Source organism: Notechis scutatus, chromosome 5, assembly GCF_049901735.1.
Source record: "Notechis scutatus isolate UNSWTSFEM ecotype Mainland chromosome 5, rNotScu1.2, whole genome shotgun sequence".
In the NCBI taxonomy this organism is placed as follows: Eukaryota; Metazoa; Chordata; class Lepidosauria; order Squamata; family Elapidae; genus Notechis; species Notechis scutatus.
Window position 1 is genome coordinate 54,464,863 of NC_142013.1, and position 16,772 is coordinate 54,481,634.

General features: G+C 38.3%; 3 protein-coding genes across 4 annotated transcripts in view; 1 reads left to right on the forward strand and 2 right to left on the reverse strand.

Annotated features, from left to right (window-relative positions):
• The window catches only part of BRWD1 (bromodomain and WD repeat domain containing 1), an 88,349-nt gene extending 87,602 nt beyond the window's left edge, over positions 1-747 (reverse strand). Inside the window, exons 1-2 of the mRNA XM_026664250.2 lie at positions 340-747; positions 45-103 (exon numbers count right to left, since the gene is read on the reverse strand). Of these exons, the coding sequence (XP_026520035.1) occupies positions 45-103; positions 340-412 (132 nt within the window). The 5' untranslated portion in view covers positions 413-747. The remainder of the gene's footprint in view (positions 1-44; positions 104-339) is intronic.
• Positions 748-6,018: 5,271 nt separating this feature from the next.
• On the reverse strand, positions 6,019-9,685 carry HMGN1 (high mobility group nucleosome binding domain 1). The gene is made up of 6 exons (XM_026664256.2): positions 9,532-9,685; positions 9,048-9,068; positions 8,909-8,938; positions 8,777-8,827; positions 7,968-8,099; positions 6,019-7,099 (listed from the first exon to the last, which is right to left on the reverse strand). Exons 1-6 carry the CDS (start codon positions 9,544-9,546, stop codon positions 7,052-7,054), a joined length of 297 nt encoding a protein of 98 aa, XP_026520041.1. The 5' UTR covers positions 9,547-9,685; the 3' UTR covers positions 6,019-7,051.
• Positions 9,126-15,696, forward strand: GET1 (guided entry of tail-anchored proteins factor 1). Of its 2 annotated transcripts, none has more exons than XM_026664253.2 (6): positions 9,126-9,461; positions 10,198-10,322; positions 11,708-11,873; positions 13,524-13,591; positions 14,171-14,285; positions 15,471-15,696. In XM_026664253.2, the coding sequence occupies exons 2-6, from the start codon at positions 10,200-10,202 to the stop codon at positions 15,542-15,544; spliced, it is 546 nt and encodes a 181-aa protein (XP_026520038.1). In that variant the 5' UTR covers positions 9,126-9,461; positions 10,198-10,199; the 3' UTR covers positions 15,545-15,696. The 2 variants fall into 2 exon arrangements, with proteins under 2 accessions (XP_026520038.1, XP_026520037.1); XM_026664252.2 differs by having other exon boundaries at positions 9,129-9,231.
• The last annotated feature ends 1,076 nt before the right edge of the window (positions 15,697-16,772 follow it).

Sequence of the window (16,772 nt, forward strand, 5' to 3'; positions counted from 1 at the left end):
TTACTGGGGGTAGCCGAGAAGTACGGCTCCGATTCGCAACTCACCTCGGCTGCTTTTCTACAAGGCCCAGCGCCCAAGAAGCGAGCTATGAGGAAATACAGTTCTGCGGTGGAGAGAGAGAGAAAGAGAGAGAGAGATGAATTCAGAGCTGAGCTCAGTTGGAGGAGGGTGGGAGAGGGGAGGGGAGGGGGTGGGAGATCCCCTTAGGTGACTGTAATTCATAATCAGGATCACGAGTAAGATGGCGTCGTCGGAGGTGCGGGGAGCTGAGAGGCTGGGCTCGTCTACCTCGCACATTTACCCGTCCCCTTTCGCGACGGCGCTCACTTTTTGTTTTACCTGATTCAATCAGCGACACAGAGAGACCGCCAGCGGCCAAGGCAGAATTGGAGGCCTTCGACAACTCGGCCATTTCCGTAGCGGCCGCTGTCGCCAGATCGAGATTAGGATTCAGAGCTCTGTCTACCGCGACGGCCCAGGCCTAGTTCGACATAAACCTGCTAGCGCTCCCCTCCCCCTCCGTTCTTATGTCTATGTATATCTAAGGAGGGACAGCGATCCGGCGGGCACGCGCGCGCTTTGCTGCGCGCGCCACCCTAGCCGCTGCGTCTCAGATTCATCTCTTCCAGTCCCGCTGCTGCCATTATTGCCGAGGAACCGCACACGACTGTGACGTCAGCTGGCCAAGGAGAGGCGGAGAAGACTGACGACAGGAGGGTGGCTTGAGAAAAGTAGTCCATCTTCTGCAACAAATGAAAACGTTGCCTTAGAAAAATACAATCCTACCCGGGATTGATTGGTTTTTCTTTGGTTACAGGGTATAAGTGGGATGATCTACTTTGCGTTAGAGGACGAACTGAAAATTAATGAACGCGTGTGGCCTAAGCGCGGAAGGAGATACGATTAGTTGCACCACGGAGAAGTACTTCAAAGAGGGAGAGAGTAAAAATAAAATATATTGGCGGTGAAACTTATTGTGGCTCGGGGAAGGATAGAGTGGTGTTAAAACGCATTTAAACGTTTTTAAATACGTATCGAAAACATTTGGAAACAACTTTGTTACGTGTTCATTTCCAGCGATGCAGGAACTGCTTTGACGGAACATTAACAGTCAATAAAGATCGCTGTCAAAAGTGCGACGCTTATTCAAGTCCCATTTCTAACGAACTGGTTTATACCAAAATTACTTGTATCGCATATTTCAATAATATAATCCCAAGAAAACCTGCTATACAATTTACAGTTACGCGAAAGTGTGGGAGCTTGTTTAGATTTTTTTTTCCAAAATACAAATTATATATAGAGTACAACATATTAATATTACAATAATCCTTTAATGATTGATTATAAGAAATGGCCATTTAATGGTCAATTTATCTCATATAAAGATTTTTTTTGAGTAGAAAATAGTACCTTGAAAATTATTTGAAACTAATCAGTCTGGTTTTATTCAAAAGTCAGGGCATACTCTCAAATAGAATGGTTTCACAACATACCATAGTTTCAATATGGAAAATGTGACAATCCTAAACCAGCCAAGTTAAAAAAAAAATGCCAGGGAATTTCTAGAAGCCTGACACGCTTAACAAATTAGGCATCAATAGACACAGAGACATTAACAACATCTATATACAGTACTTTGCAAAAGAGACAATCAACCAGCCCAAAAGGAAACAAAAAGACCCAAGCACCTTTCCACCAGCAATCAGCACCCAGATCAGCATAGAGGTTATCCAAAGTTATCATCAGACCAACAATCAAGTAAACAATATCCCAATCAAGAAACTGTTAAAGAGCCAACAGTGAACAGTCCAATCAAAGAATCTCTAAGACCACCTACCCTGACAACACTGACAGGGCAAGCCACCAGAATATAAATTGACAGCAAACCACACTCCTTACTAGCACTGATGATGTTACTTGATGTTAATTTTTTTAAATGTTGAATGTCAACTTTTGAATTCAGCTTTTTTACCCTCAAAAGGCTCTTCAGTTCCTCTTCAACTTCTGCCATTAGTGGTATCGTGCAGTTATTGATATTTCTCTGGGCAATCTTAATTCCAGTTTGTGATTCATCCAGCCCAGCATTCTGCATGATGTACTCCGCATGTAAGTTAAATTAGCACAGGGTCAAACTTAAACACTCAAAGAGCCATTTGGACCTGTTTCCCACAGAAAACACCGGAAATCACAAAACCTGGGTGGGCATGGCCAACTCAGTGTCACTCGCACCCAGTCACATGACCCCACCCCCCCCAGCCATGCCTACCCAGGTTTTGTGGCTCCCGGTGTTTTCTGTGGGAAATGGGTCTTTCTCTCTCGCGTTGTTTCCCTATCTTTTCCATCTCTCTCATTCTCTCTCCCTCTCTTCTCATTTCTCTTTTCTCTCATTCTCTCCATCATTTTCTCATCTCTCTCCCTCCCTCCCGTTTTTTCTTCTTCTCTCCCTTTTCTCATTTCTTTTCCTTTTCCCTCATTCTCTCCCTCTAGTTCTCATTTCTCTCCCTTTCTCCCCCTTCTCTTTCATTTGTTTCTTTTTCCTCTCATTTCTCCATCATTTCCTCATTTCTTTTTCTTCCTTTTCTCTCTCATTTCTCTCTCGAGCGAAGATACTCACTCTTGCACGAGCGGATATACCCTCTGCAAGCAAGTTGAGTGGTGCTGCCGGCGGCATTTATTGAAGTGTCCTCTGGGTGGCTTTAAATCTCACATGGGGGACTTCCACCACCCAGAGGACTCTTTTCAATCAACACTGGCCAGGGGGTCACATGAGGATCGTCTTCGGGGAAGCCATCAACGTGGCTCATGCTCTCCTCAGCTGCAGGCCTGTCCCCCTTTCCATTGTACCATCCTCCCGGATCCCATTCCCAACCCACCAGCCCTCGTTATCAAGGTTGGCGTTGTCCACGGCTGGGTTGGACCAGGTCTCGGAGTGGAAAGGTCATGCGACCGGGTCGGCAGGGAGCCACAGAAGGGTCAAACAGCCACATGCTGCTCCGGAGCCACCAGTTGCTGACACCCAAATTAGCAGGATGACAATATACAGCCTTGTCACATTCCTTCCCCTATTTTGAACCAATTAGTTGTTCCATGTCTGGTTCTAACTGTTGCTTCTTGACCTGCATGCAGGGTATCTCAAGAGACAGGTAAGGTGGTCTGGTATTCCCATCGCTTTAAAAATTTGCCATAGTTTGCTGTGATCTATATACAGTACAATGAGCAGCTGTGGGAATGAGAGCGTAGTGAAGGGGGAAGATTTTGCCAGAGCTCAAGGTCAAGTTGCTGGAGTTTGGAGGGGGGTGACTGAACTTGGCAGTTCAAAATTAAGGCAGATTGGAGAATGTGACTTAAGAATCATCAATAGGGGCTGGGTGTGAGTTTTAGTGTAGCAGGGAATTCAGATTTGGGTTTTCCCCAGATGTGCCAATATGACTTCTTCAATAAATGGCTTCTCTAATAAATTCTTATTTGGATGGACTTTGTCTCCGAGTGATAAATTTGAGATGGAGAGTTTGGTTGGAACGCTAACACCCATGTTCCATCAAGTCTACCATGTTAATGGGGATATATTTGTTTTGGAGGGAGAAATAAAAAATCTCGAAGCTCTGTTAATCAATGTTAATTGAGAGAACCAAACAATGCATGGTCAATATCTGAAGGATTTAGAAGGAAAAGCTGATTTAAAAAACCCACATGGAGTTGGTTAAGATCAATAGGATTAAATAAATTGAAGGCTTTATTTTAGTGGCTCAAAAAGTTTTTGCCAACTAATGACATGAAGGCAAAAATTAAATATCTAACAAACAGCAATTGTCATTTTTCTAGTAAAATTAGTATCATGACTAAGTTGCCATAATTATTGGAAATTTTGCCAGATGTTTGGAGTTGAATGTAATAAAAAACTACTGGGACCATCAAGTTGAGGATTGGGGAAATGAGTGGAAAAAGACCTTATGGGAATTTTAGATCTTGTTCATAACATGCCTGATATAACAGCTGTTGAAAGAAAGAAAATCTGGTTCATTCCAGGGGATACTAGGATTGAGAGAAAACTGGAAAAAAATAGATTGAATGCTTATGGAAAATAAATCCATTGTTGTATCAATCATGACAGGAGCTCTTGGAGCAATATCTAAAGCAGAAAATTTTGGTGGGCCACAGAGAAATCTCACCCCCAGAGCACCCTCCCAAAGCAATTAATCCAGGCTGCACAGAAACACAAGGCTGAGCGCCCACATAGCCCGCAGGAACGCTCCCGCCCACTCACTCCTTACCCAGCAAACTTGCCTGCTAAAATTGCTATTTTTCCTTTTTCCGACCATCATCTGTTCTGCTGTGCCGGGAGGTTTAGAATGATTATCTAGGAAGCAGGAAATGGTTGGATTTCTTGCTTTCTAGCTAGTCTTTAGATCTTCGGTCTGCTTCCTTTAGGACTGAAGGTTTGCTTGCAAGCAAATTCAGTGCAGACTCACAGCAAACAAATTTGAGAGACTGAGCTAACCGATGGCAGAATCACTGAATGATTCTGTGAGCAACTCAATCTGCCTGCTTTGCCTAATTTTGGGTAAAAGTTGTTCTTTTTTATAAAAAAATTCAGTATTTACATGCATGGTGGGTTGTGAGTTAATTTTGTGAGTTTGCTTGCTAGGAAATGCTATGAGTTTGCTTGCAAGCAAAATTTATGTGACAGACTGAGCTAGCCAATGGCAGATTTCTGAATGAATCTGTGATTCTGTGAACAATTCAATCTGCCTGTCTGCTTTGCCTGATTTTGGGTAAAAGTTGCTCTTTTATAAAAAAAATTCAATATTTATATAAATATTTATATTTACATACAAGTCATGCCCAGCCAGTCACATGACCACCAAGCCACACCCACAAATTAGGTCACACCCACAGAACCGGTTAGTGGTCCCCGGGATCTAAAATTATGAGTTTGGTGGTCCCTGAGGTCCAAAGGTTTGCGACCCCTCATCTAAATGACTTCCTTGATACCCGGAAAAAATGATCAAATCTGAACACCCTAATTTTATAAAACACCACCATGCATGGAACTGCCTATATTCTTAAATGGTACCTTAATTGGGTATCATTAACATAGTGATACTAAACAGCAGTTGACTTGCCCAGTGGTTTCATGTGGATGCTGAAAACAAAGACAGAATAAAGCCCTGCAGCACCTCACCCAATGTGATTGAAAACAATCTTCTCCCCACCAATCAACACAAATGAACATTAGCAAATATTAACAGGGAATACATGCCTTAATTTATTTAATATTTTAATTGTTTTAGCAACAAAACCAATATATTAAATTGAAAAGTAACATGTATTTCTTAAATTTGGCCTAGTGGGTCCTGCCTTAGCCACTAAAGCCCGTTGGGTAACTTTGGGCAAGTCACTTTCTCAACCCAGCACACCTCACAGGGTTGTTATGGGGAAAACAGGAGGAGGAGATATGTTCACCACCTTGAGTTATCTATAAATAAAGGCAACATACAAATAAATGCATTTAAAAAAATAAAAAATACTGATACAATAATCAGTATCTTAACATAAGAATGTATTGATCCTATGAAACCCCACTTATTTTGTATCCTATTTCCCATCAAAGATTTTTAGAGAATTGTGATTATACCAATTACTCAGGAATAGCCAATGAGACCAAATAAAAAAAAATCAAGTGATTTTGGTAAACTAATCACAACCAAAAAGAATGCTTCTGCAGCTTTGTAAAGGCAATTATGGGAAGAAGAAAAATGGAATATTAATACCACTTGTTTTGTTTTCTAATTGTCAATTCAGAACCAGGACTGATAAGTTCTCTTTCAAGGGCAGAGGATCAGATCTTTGCCCTGGTTTTTCTCCTAGAAGTTAAAGCTTTTCTGGTAACTTTATTCCTATAATTGACAACAGTTTTCACTACCACTCCTCTTGCTAGATTGCAAATGTCAAAATCATCAATATAATTCACTACAATGACTACTAAAAGTAGTAACAGCAAGAATTTGTGATCTTGCATTAACAGAAATAAACTTTAATGGTAGCAATTTACAGACCTTAGGGAAAAACAGTTACCATTTAACTTCCAATTATTGTATTAAAACAAGACATAATTGAATTTTGTAAACTATTACATAAAAGCTGATTTAGAGTTAAAACTATAAAATTGTCAATATTTTATTAGATCATAGGATAGGATGAATCACAAAGTATGCATATAGTTCTTTCAATAATTGAACATAAACTCCATGTTATATTTGATAACCCATTCAAATTTGAAAAGTACGTGTCTCAAATGCTGCCATGTCAAGTCGTATTTTGTTAAACAGAAAATTTTACAGCACACACACTACACACCCAGATCCCCAATCTTTCACAATGTATTAGAAAACTTGAAAAAATAAACTACAGCTGTACTACAAAAAAATAACTCTGTCATAGATTAACTTGAGAGACCAACCATCAAGGAATCAAAGATAAGAGTTGTGAATCCCTCCCACACTTATTTTCCTTAAGGCAATGCTTCTCTTCATAGTTTATTGAACTATGAATTTCAGTCTTCAGAAGGAATAAGGACTTATTTTCTACTAGCATATACTTAAGCATTGTTTTCAATTAAGAGCTTGAAATTTAAAGAAGCAATCCTGTATTCATTAAAACTAAAGTCCTACATAGAAGATATACTGTAAGTTGTCCACCCTGGGCTTCTGGAATGTTAAACCTACAATCCTATGTATGTTTATTGAATTAAGTGCCTCTAAATGGACATCCAAAAGATTGCACTGTAAAGTAGTAAAATTTGAAAATATTCCTTCATCTAACATTCCATTAAATTACTGGTTGTACAGAGATCACCAGTACATAATTTTAATTTCATTAAAACAAGGCATATACATTCAATTACATTAAAAGAGATATGGGGGAAGATATCCTATTTTAAAAATGTATTTGCTAAAATCACTAAAAAACTTGCATTTAAAAATAGTTGATAAAAATATTCCTCTGGATTGTACAAGGCAGTGGTGAGAGAACCACTGATTAAAGACTGTTACTCAGATTTTTCTTCTTTTTCTCCTGGTGTATCAGACACTGGATCCTGAAATGAGAAAATTTAGTAGTAGTAATACTTTATTTCCAAGTTCAAACTTAAAAGCACTTAAACCGTGTCAAATTTGATATATAGGCCAACAAAACTTTTATATCATGAGCCAAGATGTATTAAATAATTTCAGTTTAAATTTTTGCTTCAGTGTAGCCATTATAGATTCAATCCACAATAGGAAAATATTTGAAATAAACTATGAAACACAATGAACCTAAACAATTAGATGCATTTTGAATTTAGAAGATTTAAGGTATACAATACTGTTCCATAACTAAGAGCTAGTGTGAGTTATATCCCATCTGTATTTTCTGTAATTCTATTAACGAAACCAGGCAATTGCTGAATAATTAAACTAGAGAATGTTACTTCATTATACTCAAATTAAACATAATATAAAATGATACATGGTTGAAATTTGATGAATTGATTTATATGCTCTGAATATTCAGGCAGAAAATTGTTTGTTCTCTGTGCTCTTAAATAGGAATATTTGTAAGACACTAAGTCAAATCTATTTTTTACATTAGATATTTTATGAAAAGGAAACAGCAAATAGAAGACTAATTTACCAAACCTTGGAACAAGACCCCACTTTTTGAATCCAGAATAAAAGTTGAACTCCAGTGCCATTTTCAACTCTTGAACCCTGTTCTTTTTCCTACTCCCCCTTCACCCAATAAATAAGTACTAACACTAAATTTTTAAAGTGTCCTCACATGAATCCAACAGCAAGCTGTAAGGGTATGGTAGGAGGCATCTACAATGGTTCTCTGTTGAGGTGAAATGAAGTCTATCTTTTGAAACAGACAAATTAACTTAAAAGAAACCCCAGATACCTATGAAGATTTGATAGAATTACCTCCTCACTTTTTCTTTCTCCATTTTCTGCAGGGAAGTTATCCTTTATTTCTTTTTTGTTATTATCTTCAGTTTGTTTCTCTTTCAGTCCTTTTTTCCCTTTTGTTGAAGCTCTCTTTTCCTCAGACTTAACCTATAGTAATTCAGAATAGATAATTCATAAAGACAATTGTCAACCATTGATTGGTAACTTTATGTCTAAACCCCTGGGTAAAGCATTCAATAGTTACCCAAATAAAGCTATTCTTATAAGTTACTTACAAATAAGTATTCCTTGATTTAAAATCAGAACTGAGCCCCAAATTTCCATTGCTAAGCAAGGCAGTTATGAGTTTTGCCTGTTTACAATTTTTTTGCTAGTCGTTAAATGAATCATGTGATCATTAACGAAATCTGGCTTCCCCCATTGATTTTACTTGTCAGAAGCCCTCTGGAAAGGATACAAATAGTGATTACATTACCCTAGGACAATGCATCAGACAAAAATACATTCCAGTTGCCAAGCAGCCAAATTTTGATTGTGTGATCATGGGTGACATGTGTGAATATGCATCATATCACTTTTTTCAGTTCCATTGTAAGTTTGAAAATCACTAATGAATGGTTGTAAGTCAAGGACAACCTGTACAGTATTAAATTTCTGTTGAAAAGTTTTGCAATTTGAAAAGTTTTACAAAACTAAGTAATCAGATCATAAATTATAATAGAGATACCATGGTAGTTAAAAGTGCACATTTTAAAATCATCAGCCAACTTCCAAAGCAGACTTCAAGTAACTGAATATACTTCCCACAAAAAATAAAACCTTACCTTTGAAGTGGGCTTTTTTGGTTTTGTCTCGACTTTGGCAATGGCAGGTTTCTGAAAGGAACACAAATACGTGTTTATTATGCCTCTCTCTCTCTCTACAAATTATAGAAGTCAACCGAAATTTCTACTCACAGCCGATAATCGTGCGGATCGCCTCTTCGGCTGTTGCAAAAGAGAAGGACAAAAGCCTGAAGTTAACAGCCTGCTCAATACCACCTACATAACCTCTTTCCCTCCGTTTCTGTAACTATTCCAGCCACACAACACTCACCTCTTCTTCAGCGGGATTCACCTGTAACGAAACAGTTAATAGCATTAAAAACTGCGGGAGGTGACATCGCATGCGCATAACAGACTGAAACCATACCAGGAGCCGTGACTGCACACCCCCTTTCCCACCGCCGTTTCGGGGTCTGTAGGCTGAGGCCGAGTTGGGCCAAAAGGCCACGCAAAATGTAAGAGCCGGGAGTGCGCTCGAAGCTCTCGGACTTCCGAATTACTTTGATGGGAGGCCAGTAATAATCGCTACGTCCCCCACCCCCTCTTGGCTCCCTCCGTGAGCACGGAAATATTGAGCCGAAGTCGTCGCAGAAAACTATTTACAATTTTAAAAGAGAACGCCCTCCCGGTCTTATTTTTAAAAAAATGCAATTTATCAATCATTAAACAAAAACGGCAAGATGAGGTAACGATGAGAAAGAGACTGTGCGTCCTTGACGCACGTTGTTAAGCGTGTGCGCGCGCCTGTCGCCAACCTTTCTCTTCGGCATGGCTGAGTAAGCTGCCCTCGCCTTTTCTTGTGCTTTATATTTTGCCTTTAGCGTCAGGCCGCGCGGGCGCTTGTTGTTACAGCCGGAGCGGTGACGACTGCCAGTTCTTACTCCAGCCTACAGGAGCCGGATTCTCACTGCTGCGCACAAACTGTTTCTTGCCTGCTGCCACCCCCCCTCCGCCCCCATCCCAGCAGCGCCAGCGGCACTGCAACAAGATCCAGCCGGATTGAAGGGAGGGCGCGCTCTCGCTCTCTCTCTCCTCAGCGCCGCCCTCTATTGACTGGGCGCGTTGGTTCCTATTGGCCGCCTGATTTGTAGGACAGCTAATAAACCTCAACACTGGGCCCCATCTGCGAGGCCAGATTTGCCCTTTTGAATTTGGTATACCTCGGAGACACGGATGCCTTGAGGCGGATCTAACTGGGGTTCCCGCCCACTCGCATACGTCACAGTAGAAGTGTGACAGATGGCCATCGCATCTGCGCAGTATTGCTAAACGGCTCCTGTGAAGCACCGTCGCGCCACAAAGATGCGCGCTTGCGCATTTTTGACAAGTGGGCGCCCGCCTTAATTGTCCGTTCGCGTAATTATTTATCCTGAGAAAAGTGTTTATCTTTCTCCTTTTTCTTTACACATCTCTAAACCAAGACATGACTGAACTACGTGTTGAGACGAAACATTTGACGACGGAGGGTGGCGCATGGCTTCTCGTCCTGAGCTCCGTGTTGTTATGCAACCTTCTCAAAATCCTTCTACCCTCCTGTTCTTCCATTGTAAGTGTCATCGGGTTTCCATGGCGACCGCATCTATGCACTTTTCGACCTTTTTTTATTTCTCAGAGAAACTATTGAATTGTCCCCTGAGGTTGGGAGAGAGATGCATGAGAGGAAACATTCTAAGGTCGCTTCCTACCCCATTTTTATTTTCTCCTTATATTTTTAGTGTGGCAACAGTTTCCAACCTAGTATTCTACTGCAAGTCCAAGATTTGCTAGCTAGCATAGATACAGCGAATTATAGCATGTTCTTTCAGAGATGTTTCCTTGCCAGATTCCTCAATGCCTTCGACAATGATAGAGCTTCTAATGTACTATCTTCACTGGAAAAATTCTTTAGAATTTTGGGAGATATTTGGAGATGTATCTTGAAAATAACCTGTATAACACAGTTGTATTATACACAGTTAAAAAGCTGTATAACACAGTTAAAAATGGAAATGCCTTGTGATACTTTGTATTATGTCATAAAATGATTTATGAACATTTTATGTCATTAAATGCTTTGTAACATTTGCCAGATTTCAGTTCCATGGGCATAATGGATTCCATGTTTTGGATACATTATGTAAGTTATGCCCATTTGAGGTATCTTGGCTCAAAAATGGTTGCCCTATGATGCACTGCTTCGCCCAGGTAAAAGATACACACAGTTTTTAGTATATAGATTCACATTGGATCATGGTGTTAAAGCTGAATAATCATTTGAAGTTTCTAAATGTACCTACAAAGGTTTGCGGAAACTAATTTTGCATCCTCATATAAGAATAAAATTAAGGCAGTCCTCAAAGCTAGCTTGTCTAGCTTCTGCTTTTGACCCCCCAAAAATGCAAAAGGGAATCCATGACACCTAATTAGAACCACATGTAAATTTCTGTTAGTGTTAGAAAGTTGTCTTTCTAATTTTATTGGACTCTGCCTTTCTGTAATTTTTTTTTTTAGTGTAATTTCAGTTTGTAGGCAACTTTATTTCCAAAGGCTCCAAAGGGCTTATAAAGTATTTTACAAAATACGATTAAAACTGTTAGAAAAGCATCAACAAGCTACGGGTTGTACCAACATTTGGGATAGTATGTTTTCTGTTCTGGAGTGCTTTCCTTGTAAACAGCTCTCCAAAAATGTAATAGAAACCTATTACAGCAAGCCTTCACTCCCAGATTTTACCAGATAAGCTGATTCAGCTTGGAACAGGAGTCTTACAGTTCAAGGGTGATGAAATTCTAATTCTGAAAATAAAAACATTTTTTTCCAAATATTGCAAAAAACAGAATAACATTTGTTATGAATGTTGTGATTATTTTATGTAATAACCCTATGTTAGACACTCATTTAAAATTATGAAATGAGACTAAACAGACTTAGACTTCCTTTTCTCTTTATCAGATATCTAGGTTGCTACAAAAGGATGCTGAGCAGGAATCTGAAATGCGATCCGATATTCAGAGCATGAAGCAAGAACTTACTGCCATTAGTATGATGGATGAATTTGCCAGATATGCTCGATTAGAAAGGAAAATTAATAAAATGACAGATAAGCTTAAAACACATGGTACAGATTCGTTAAACTATTTTTTGCATAATGTCAATTCATTTTTGCCAGCTTTTTTCAAAAGTGTTGCCAGTCTTATGATTTCATAGTTACAAAACAAAATGGCGATATTGAAATGCATTTTCTCTGGGGATTAAGCTCATCATATATTCCTATGTGTACACTTTAGCTTTTTGAAGAAAATAAAACTTATATGTGCACTTTTAATTTAAATTAATTGTAGAGTTATTTTTGAAAATAATGCAATTTTTCATTTCATTAATTCATTTAATTAATTGGAATTTCTTAAAGATTTTTTTTACAAGTTTCTGTGTATGTATACATTCATACCAAGATTCAATTTATTTCACATCTATTTCACGTTCTTTAATACAGGTTATCAAAACTCAGCATAGATTTTTGAAAGAATCTGATTTTGGTATGACATTTCTAGAGTTGCTGAATTAGTAGAAAAATGTTTTAATAGCAATATTAAGATTTGGCTTTCACGTGCATGCACGCACACGCACACAGAGGTATATATGTATTATGCAAAATATACACAAACATATGGATTTATGTATTTATGCAGATACATGTACACACACAGGTTTTATATACCCGAAAATATGACCTACCCAGAAAGTAAGTCCTAGCTTGATTTTTTTACATATGAGCCCAATATAAGCCCTACCCCCAAAATAAGCTCTAATTAACTTGCATGGTTAAAAATTAAGCTAGGGTGGGGATGGGTGAGTGGAGTTGCCCTAATACTTACCTTTGAACAGTTGCAGCCAGGCCTCGCACACCCAAACACAGCCCAGTTCTTCTGCAGCTGGCAAGGCTTTCCTAAAGGCCTCTGTAGCTGATAACAGAGTTATCGGCCACAGAAGCCTTCAGGAAAGCCTTGCCGGCTGCAGAAGAAGTTCCTGACACCTCTGACAGCGAAAAGGAGGCCGGGGCGGCACCTGCAAGTGAGATGAGTCAGTGGACAAACCCCCACCAAATAAGACCTGGTGCTTTTGGGGGGGGGGCAGGGTCTTATTTTCGGGGAAGCACCCACACAGATATAGATATGGATAGATGGATACAGGTAGTCCTTGCTTTACAGCCACCATTCAGCCAAAAATATATGTTGGTAAGCAAGATAGTTGGTAAGTGAGTTTTACTGCATTTTATGACAGTATAGTTGTTAAAATGAATCACTGCTGCTAACATGGTTGTTAAGTGAATCTGGTTTCCCCATTGATTTTGCTTGTCAGAAGGTTGCTAAAGGTGACCACATGACCCTGGGACATAGCAACTGTCATAAATGAGTCACTTGCTAAGCATATGACCAGTGCTACAACAGTCATAAGTGTGAAAAATGGTCATAAACTATTATTTTCAGTGCTGTTGTAACTTCAAACAACAAATGGTAAGTTGAGGATTACTGATATATGTGTACAGAGGCGTGTGTGCATGTGCATATACACACACACATACAGAGTATTCTACTGGTATGTTCTTTTTGGTTTGTTCTTTCTGTTTTGATTGTTCAAAAAAAAAGTTAAAATAGAGATAAACAAGTAAAACAAGTAAAACAAGTAAATAGGGATGAAATAAAATTTGCCATAACAATATCACTTTTGTTGATATAAATCACAAATTATTATTGTTTTTTATTAACAGTGAAAACACGAACTGCTCAACTAGCCAAAATAAAGTGGGTAATAAATATTGTGTTCTACATTTTGCAAGTAAGTAAATTTGAATTATGTACGCTAAAGATACATGTAAAAATAAATTCTGTATATACGAGCTTAAAATGATTAATTAGTAATAAAAATAACTACATAGAAAGTAAGAATAGAACTTCTTTCTATATGTCTGTATCTTTGTTAGTGTTAGCTTTGTATGTGAATGGTAGTGTTTCATACAAAGAGCCATTTATTTTTCTGAAATAATTGCAATTTACAATCAAATCAGACAGATTTGTGAATTAAGCCATATTTTCCTGCCTGTATTTTGAGCAATTAATCATATAATATTGGGTTCAATGATGTGCACCCCGATGTGGCTAGGAAAGAATGCCCCTTCTTGAAATGCAGGGTAAAATCAAGAGTGCGACAACATATAATAATGTTTCTCATGTTTTTTGAAATAAAAGTGTCATATGAAATAGAGGGACCTGGATTGATGCAAATGTCCTTTTCACAAAATGGTATAGTTATATGATAGTAAGCTTCAGAAATATATACTGTAATTACCATAGTAAAAATGCAATGGCTTTGTTTGCACCTTTCACACATATCTGAATAATTTTTTTTTAATTTCAGGGTGCCTTAATGATATCATTAATTTGGAAATATTACTCTGAACCAGTTACTGTGCTCCCAAGCAAATGGCTAGTCCCTTTGGAACGTTTAGTAGCTTTTCCGACAGGAGTGGCAGGTAAGGCTATTGCATGTAAAATACTGTACTTCTTGCTCTTTTGTATGAATCTAATACATCTTTCTGGATTTTAAATACATTAAGTGGGTTTTCTTCAAAACTTTGACCCATAATTTATATCCCTGTATTTGTATTCTATAGATGTGTATTTAACAAACAAGCACACAAGTTAAAAAAAATTTCAGAACAAACTTCAGCTCTATGAAATAATTTTTTCATAGAGTTGGAATGTTCCAAATCTAATGATCATCTGCCTGTTATTGTAAATAATATGGGGCTAAATAAATCAGTGTTTCAATTCTAGGACAGTTGTCTGTGTCTGACAGCATGCCTACGAGATAGAGCTACCATAGTTCAAATATTTAAGGAAAAACTGCATATTAAAGAGCCATAATTGTGGCTAATATTTAAAAGAGTATATTTTACCTATTAATCATATTATATTTGGTTTATTCCTTAATGCATTTGAATATTTCTCATTGTGGGCCAGTTATATATTCCTTTAGAATTAGAATGAAAAGATAATATGCTAAAAGCAGTTTGTTGAGCAATTCCCATTCATTCCAATGAAAATTATAGTAAAGCAGATAATTCTGGGTTATGGGCAGTACTGGGATTCAAATTTTTTTACTACTGGTTCTGTGGATGTAGCTTGGTGAGCATGGCATGGTGGGTGTGACAGGGGAAGGATACTGTAAAATCTCCATTCCCACCCCACTTGGAAAATATACTGTAAAATCTCCATCCCTATCCCACTCAGGGGAAGGATACTGTAAAATCTCCATTCCCTCCCCACTCTACTAACCTGCTTTCCAGCTCCGTTCTCCTGTGCAGGGCAACAAAAGAAGTCCCAGCCGATCAGCTGGGACCCAGGAGGCAGAGAATAAATGTGGGTGGGGCCAGTCAGAGGTGGTATTTGCAGGTTTTCCACTACTCAAAATTTCCAATACCGATTCTCCAGAACTGGCTGAATACCACCTCTGGTTATGGCCAATGTGCATAAAATCTCCAGATTTTACATATTAGTTGTACCATATAATCACTTGAATCAATAATCACTCTTTTCCTAAACTCCCAAGGGCAGATTTAAGTAGTTACTCAGTTTTGCTATGCAAATCCTTTTTTATACATATGCATGAGGTAATGATACTTGGTATTTACAGCATACCTTTTTATCTTTCTTAGGTGGTGTTGGAATTACATGTTGGTTGGTGGTTTGCAACAAAGTTGTTGCCATTATGCTGCACCCATTCAGTTGAGAAACAAACAAGTCTCACTTTCAACCATTTAGAACGCCCTGTCATTTTTTCAGTATTCTTCTATGATGGGAGATAAATCACAAGAACATAAAAGACTAGAAGGGTGCAGCTTTTAAAATAAAATAAAATAAAAATATTTAAAATTCTCTTCACTCTTTTGGAAGTAACAATATTTGTAAATGTGCAACTCCCTGATTCTTGTTCACTTTATAGTTGAATATTCGATTACTGAAATATAACTTCTACTACTATCAATTACTTTTGTTTCTTATATAGTTATTTCTCTTCATTATTAGATGATGTGTAGGATATATGGTGAATATAAAATATTACTGTGCTCGATGTTATGTTATAAAAAATAGTCATAAGCATTTCAGGAAATCAAGAGTACTTCAAAATAATCATAGAATAACAGAGTTGGGAAGGATCTTGGAGGTCTTCTAGTCCAGGGGTCGCCAACCTTTTGGACCTCAGGGACCACCAAACTCATAATTTTAGATCCCAGGGACCACTAACCGGTTCTGTGGGTGTGGCCTAATTTGTGGGTGTGGCTTGGTGGTCATGTGACTGGCTGGGCATGGCTTGTATGTAAATATAAATATTTAAGTATTGAATTTTTTATAAAAAAGAGCAACTTTTACCCAAAATCAGGCAAAGCAGGCAGGCAGATTGAGTTTCTCACAGAATCACAGATTCATTCAGAAATCTATCTGCCATTGGCTAGCTCAATCTGTCACATAAAATTTGCTTGCAAGCGAACTCACAAAATTCACTCTTTCTAGAGTCTCAACATCTTTTTTGTATTGTGCCCAATATTCCAAATGCAGATGTACTCGTGCACTATAAAGCAATACTATCACTGCATGAGCTTGATACTATCCTTCTGTTGGTGCAGTCTAAGACTGCATTGGCTTTTTTTGGCAACTGCAGCACACTGCTGCTTCATACTTAAGTAGTTGTCCACTAGGATTCCTAGATCATTCTCACAGTTGCTGCTGTTGAGCCAGGTACCACCTATTCTATACTTACACATTTGGCTTTTCTTCCTAATGTGAGACATTTTCTCACCACTGAATTGCATTTTGTTGGATAGGGCCCAATGTTCAACTCTGTCAAGATCTTTCTCAATTTTGTGTCTATTTTCTAAAATGTTGGCGGCTTGGTGTCTTCTGCAAATTTGATGAGTTACCCTTCTATCCCATCATTTAAATCATTTATGAAGATATTC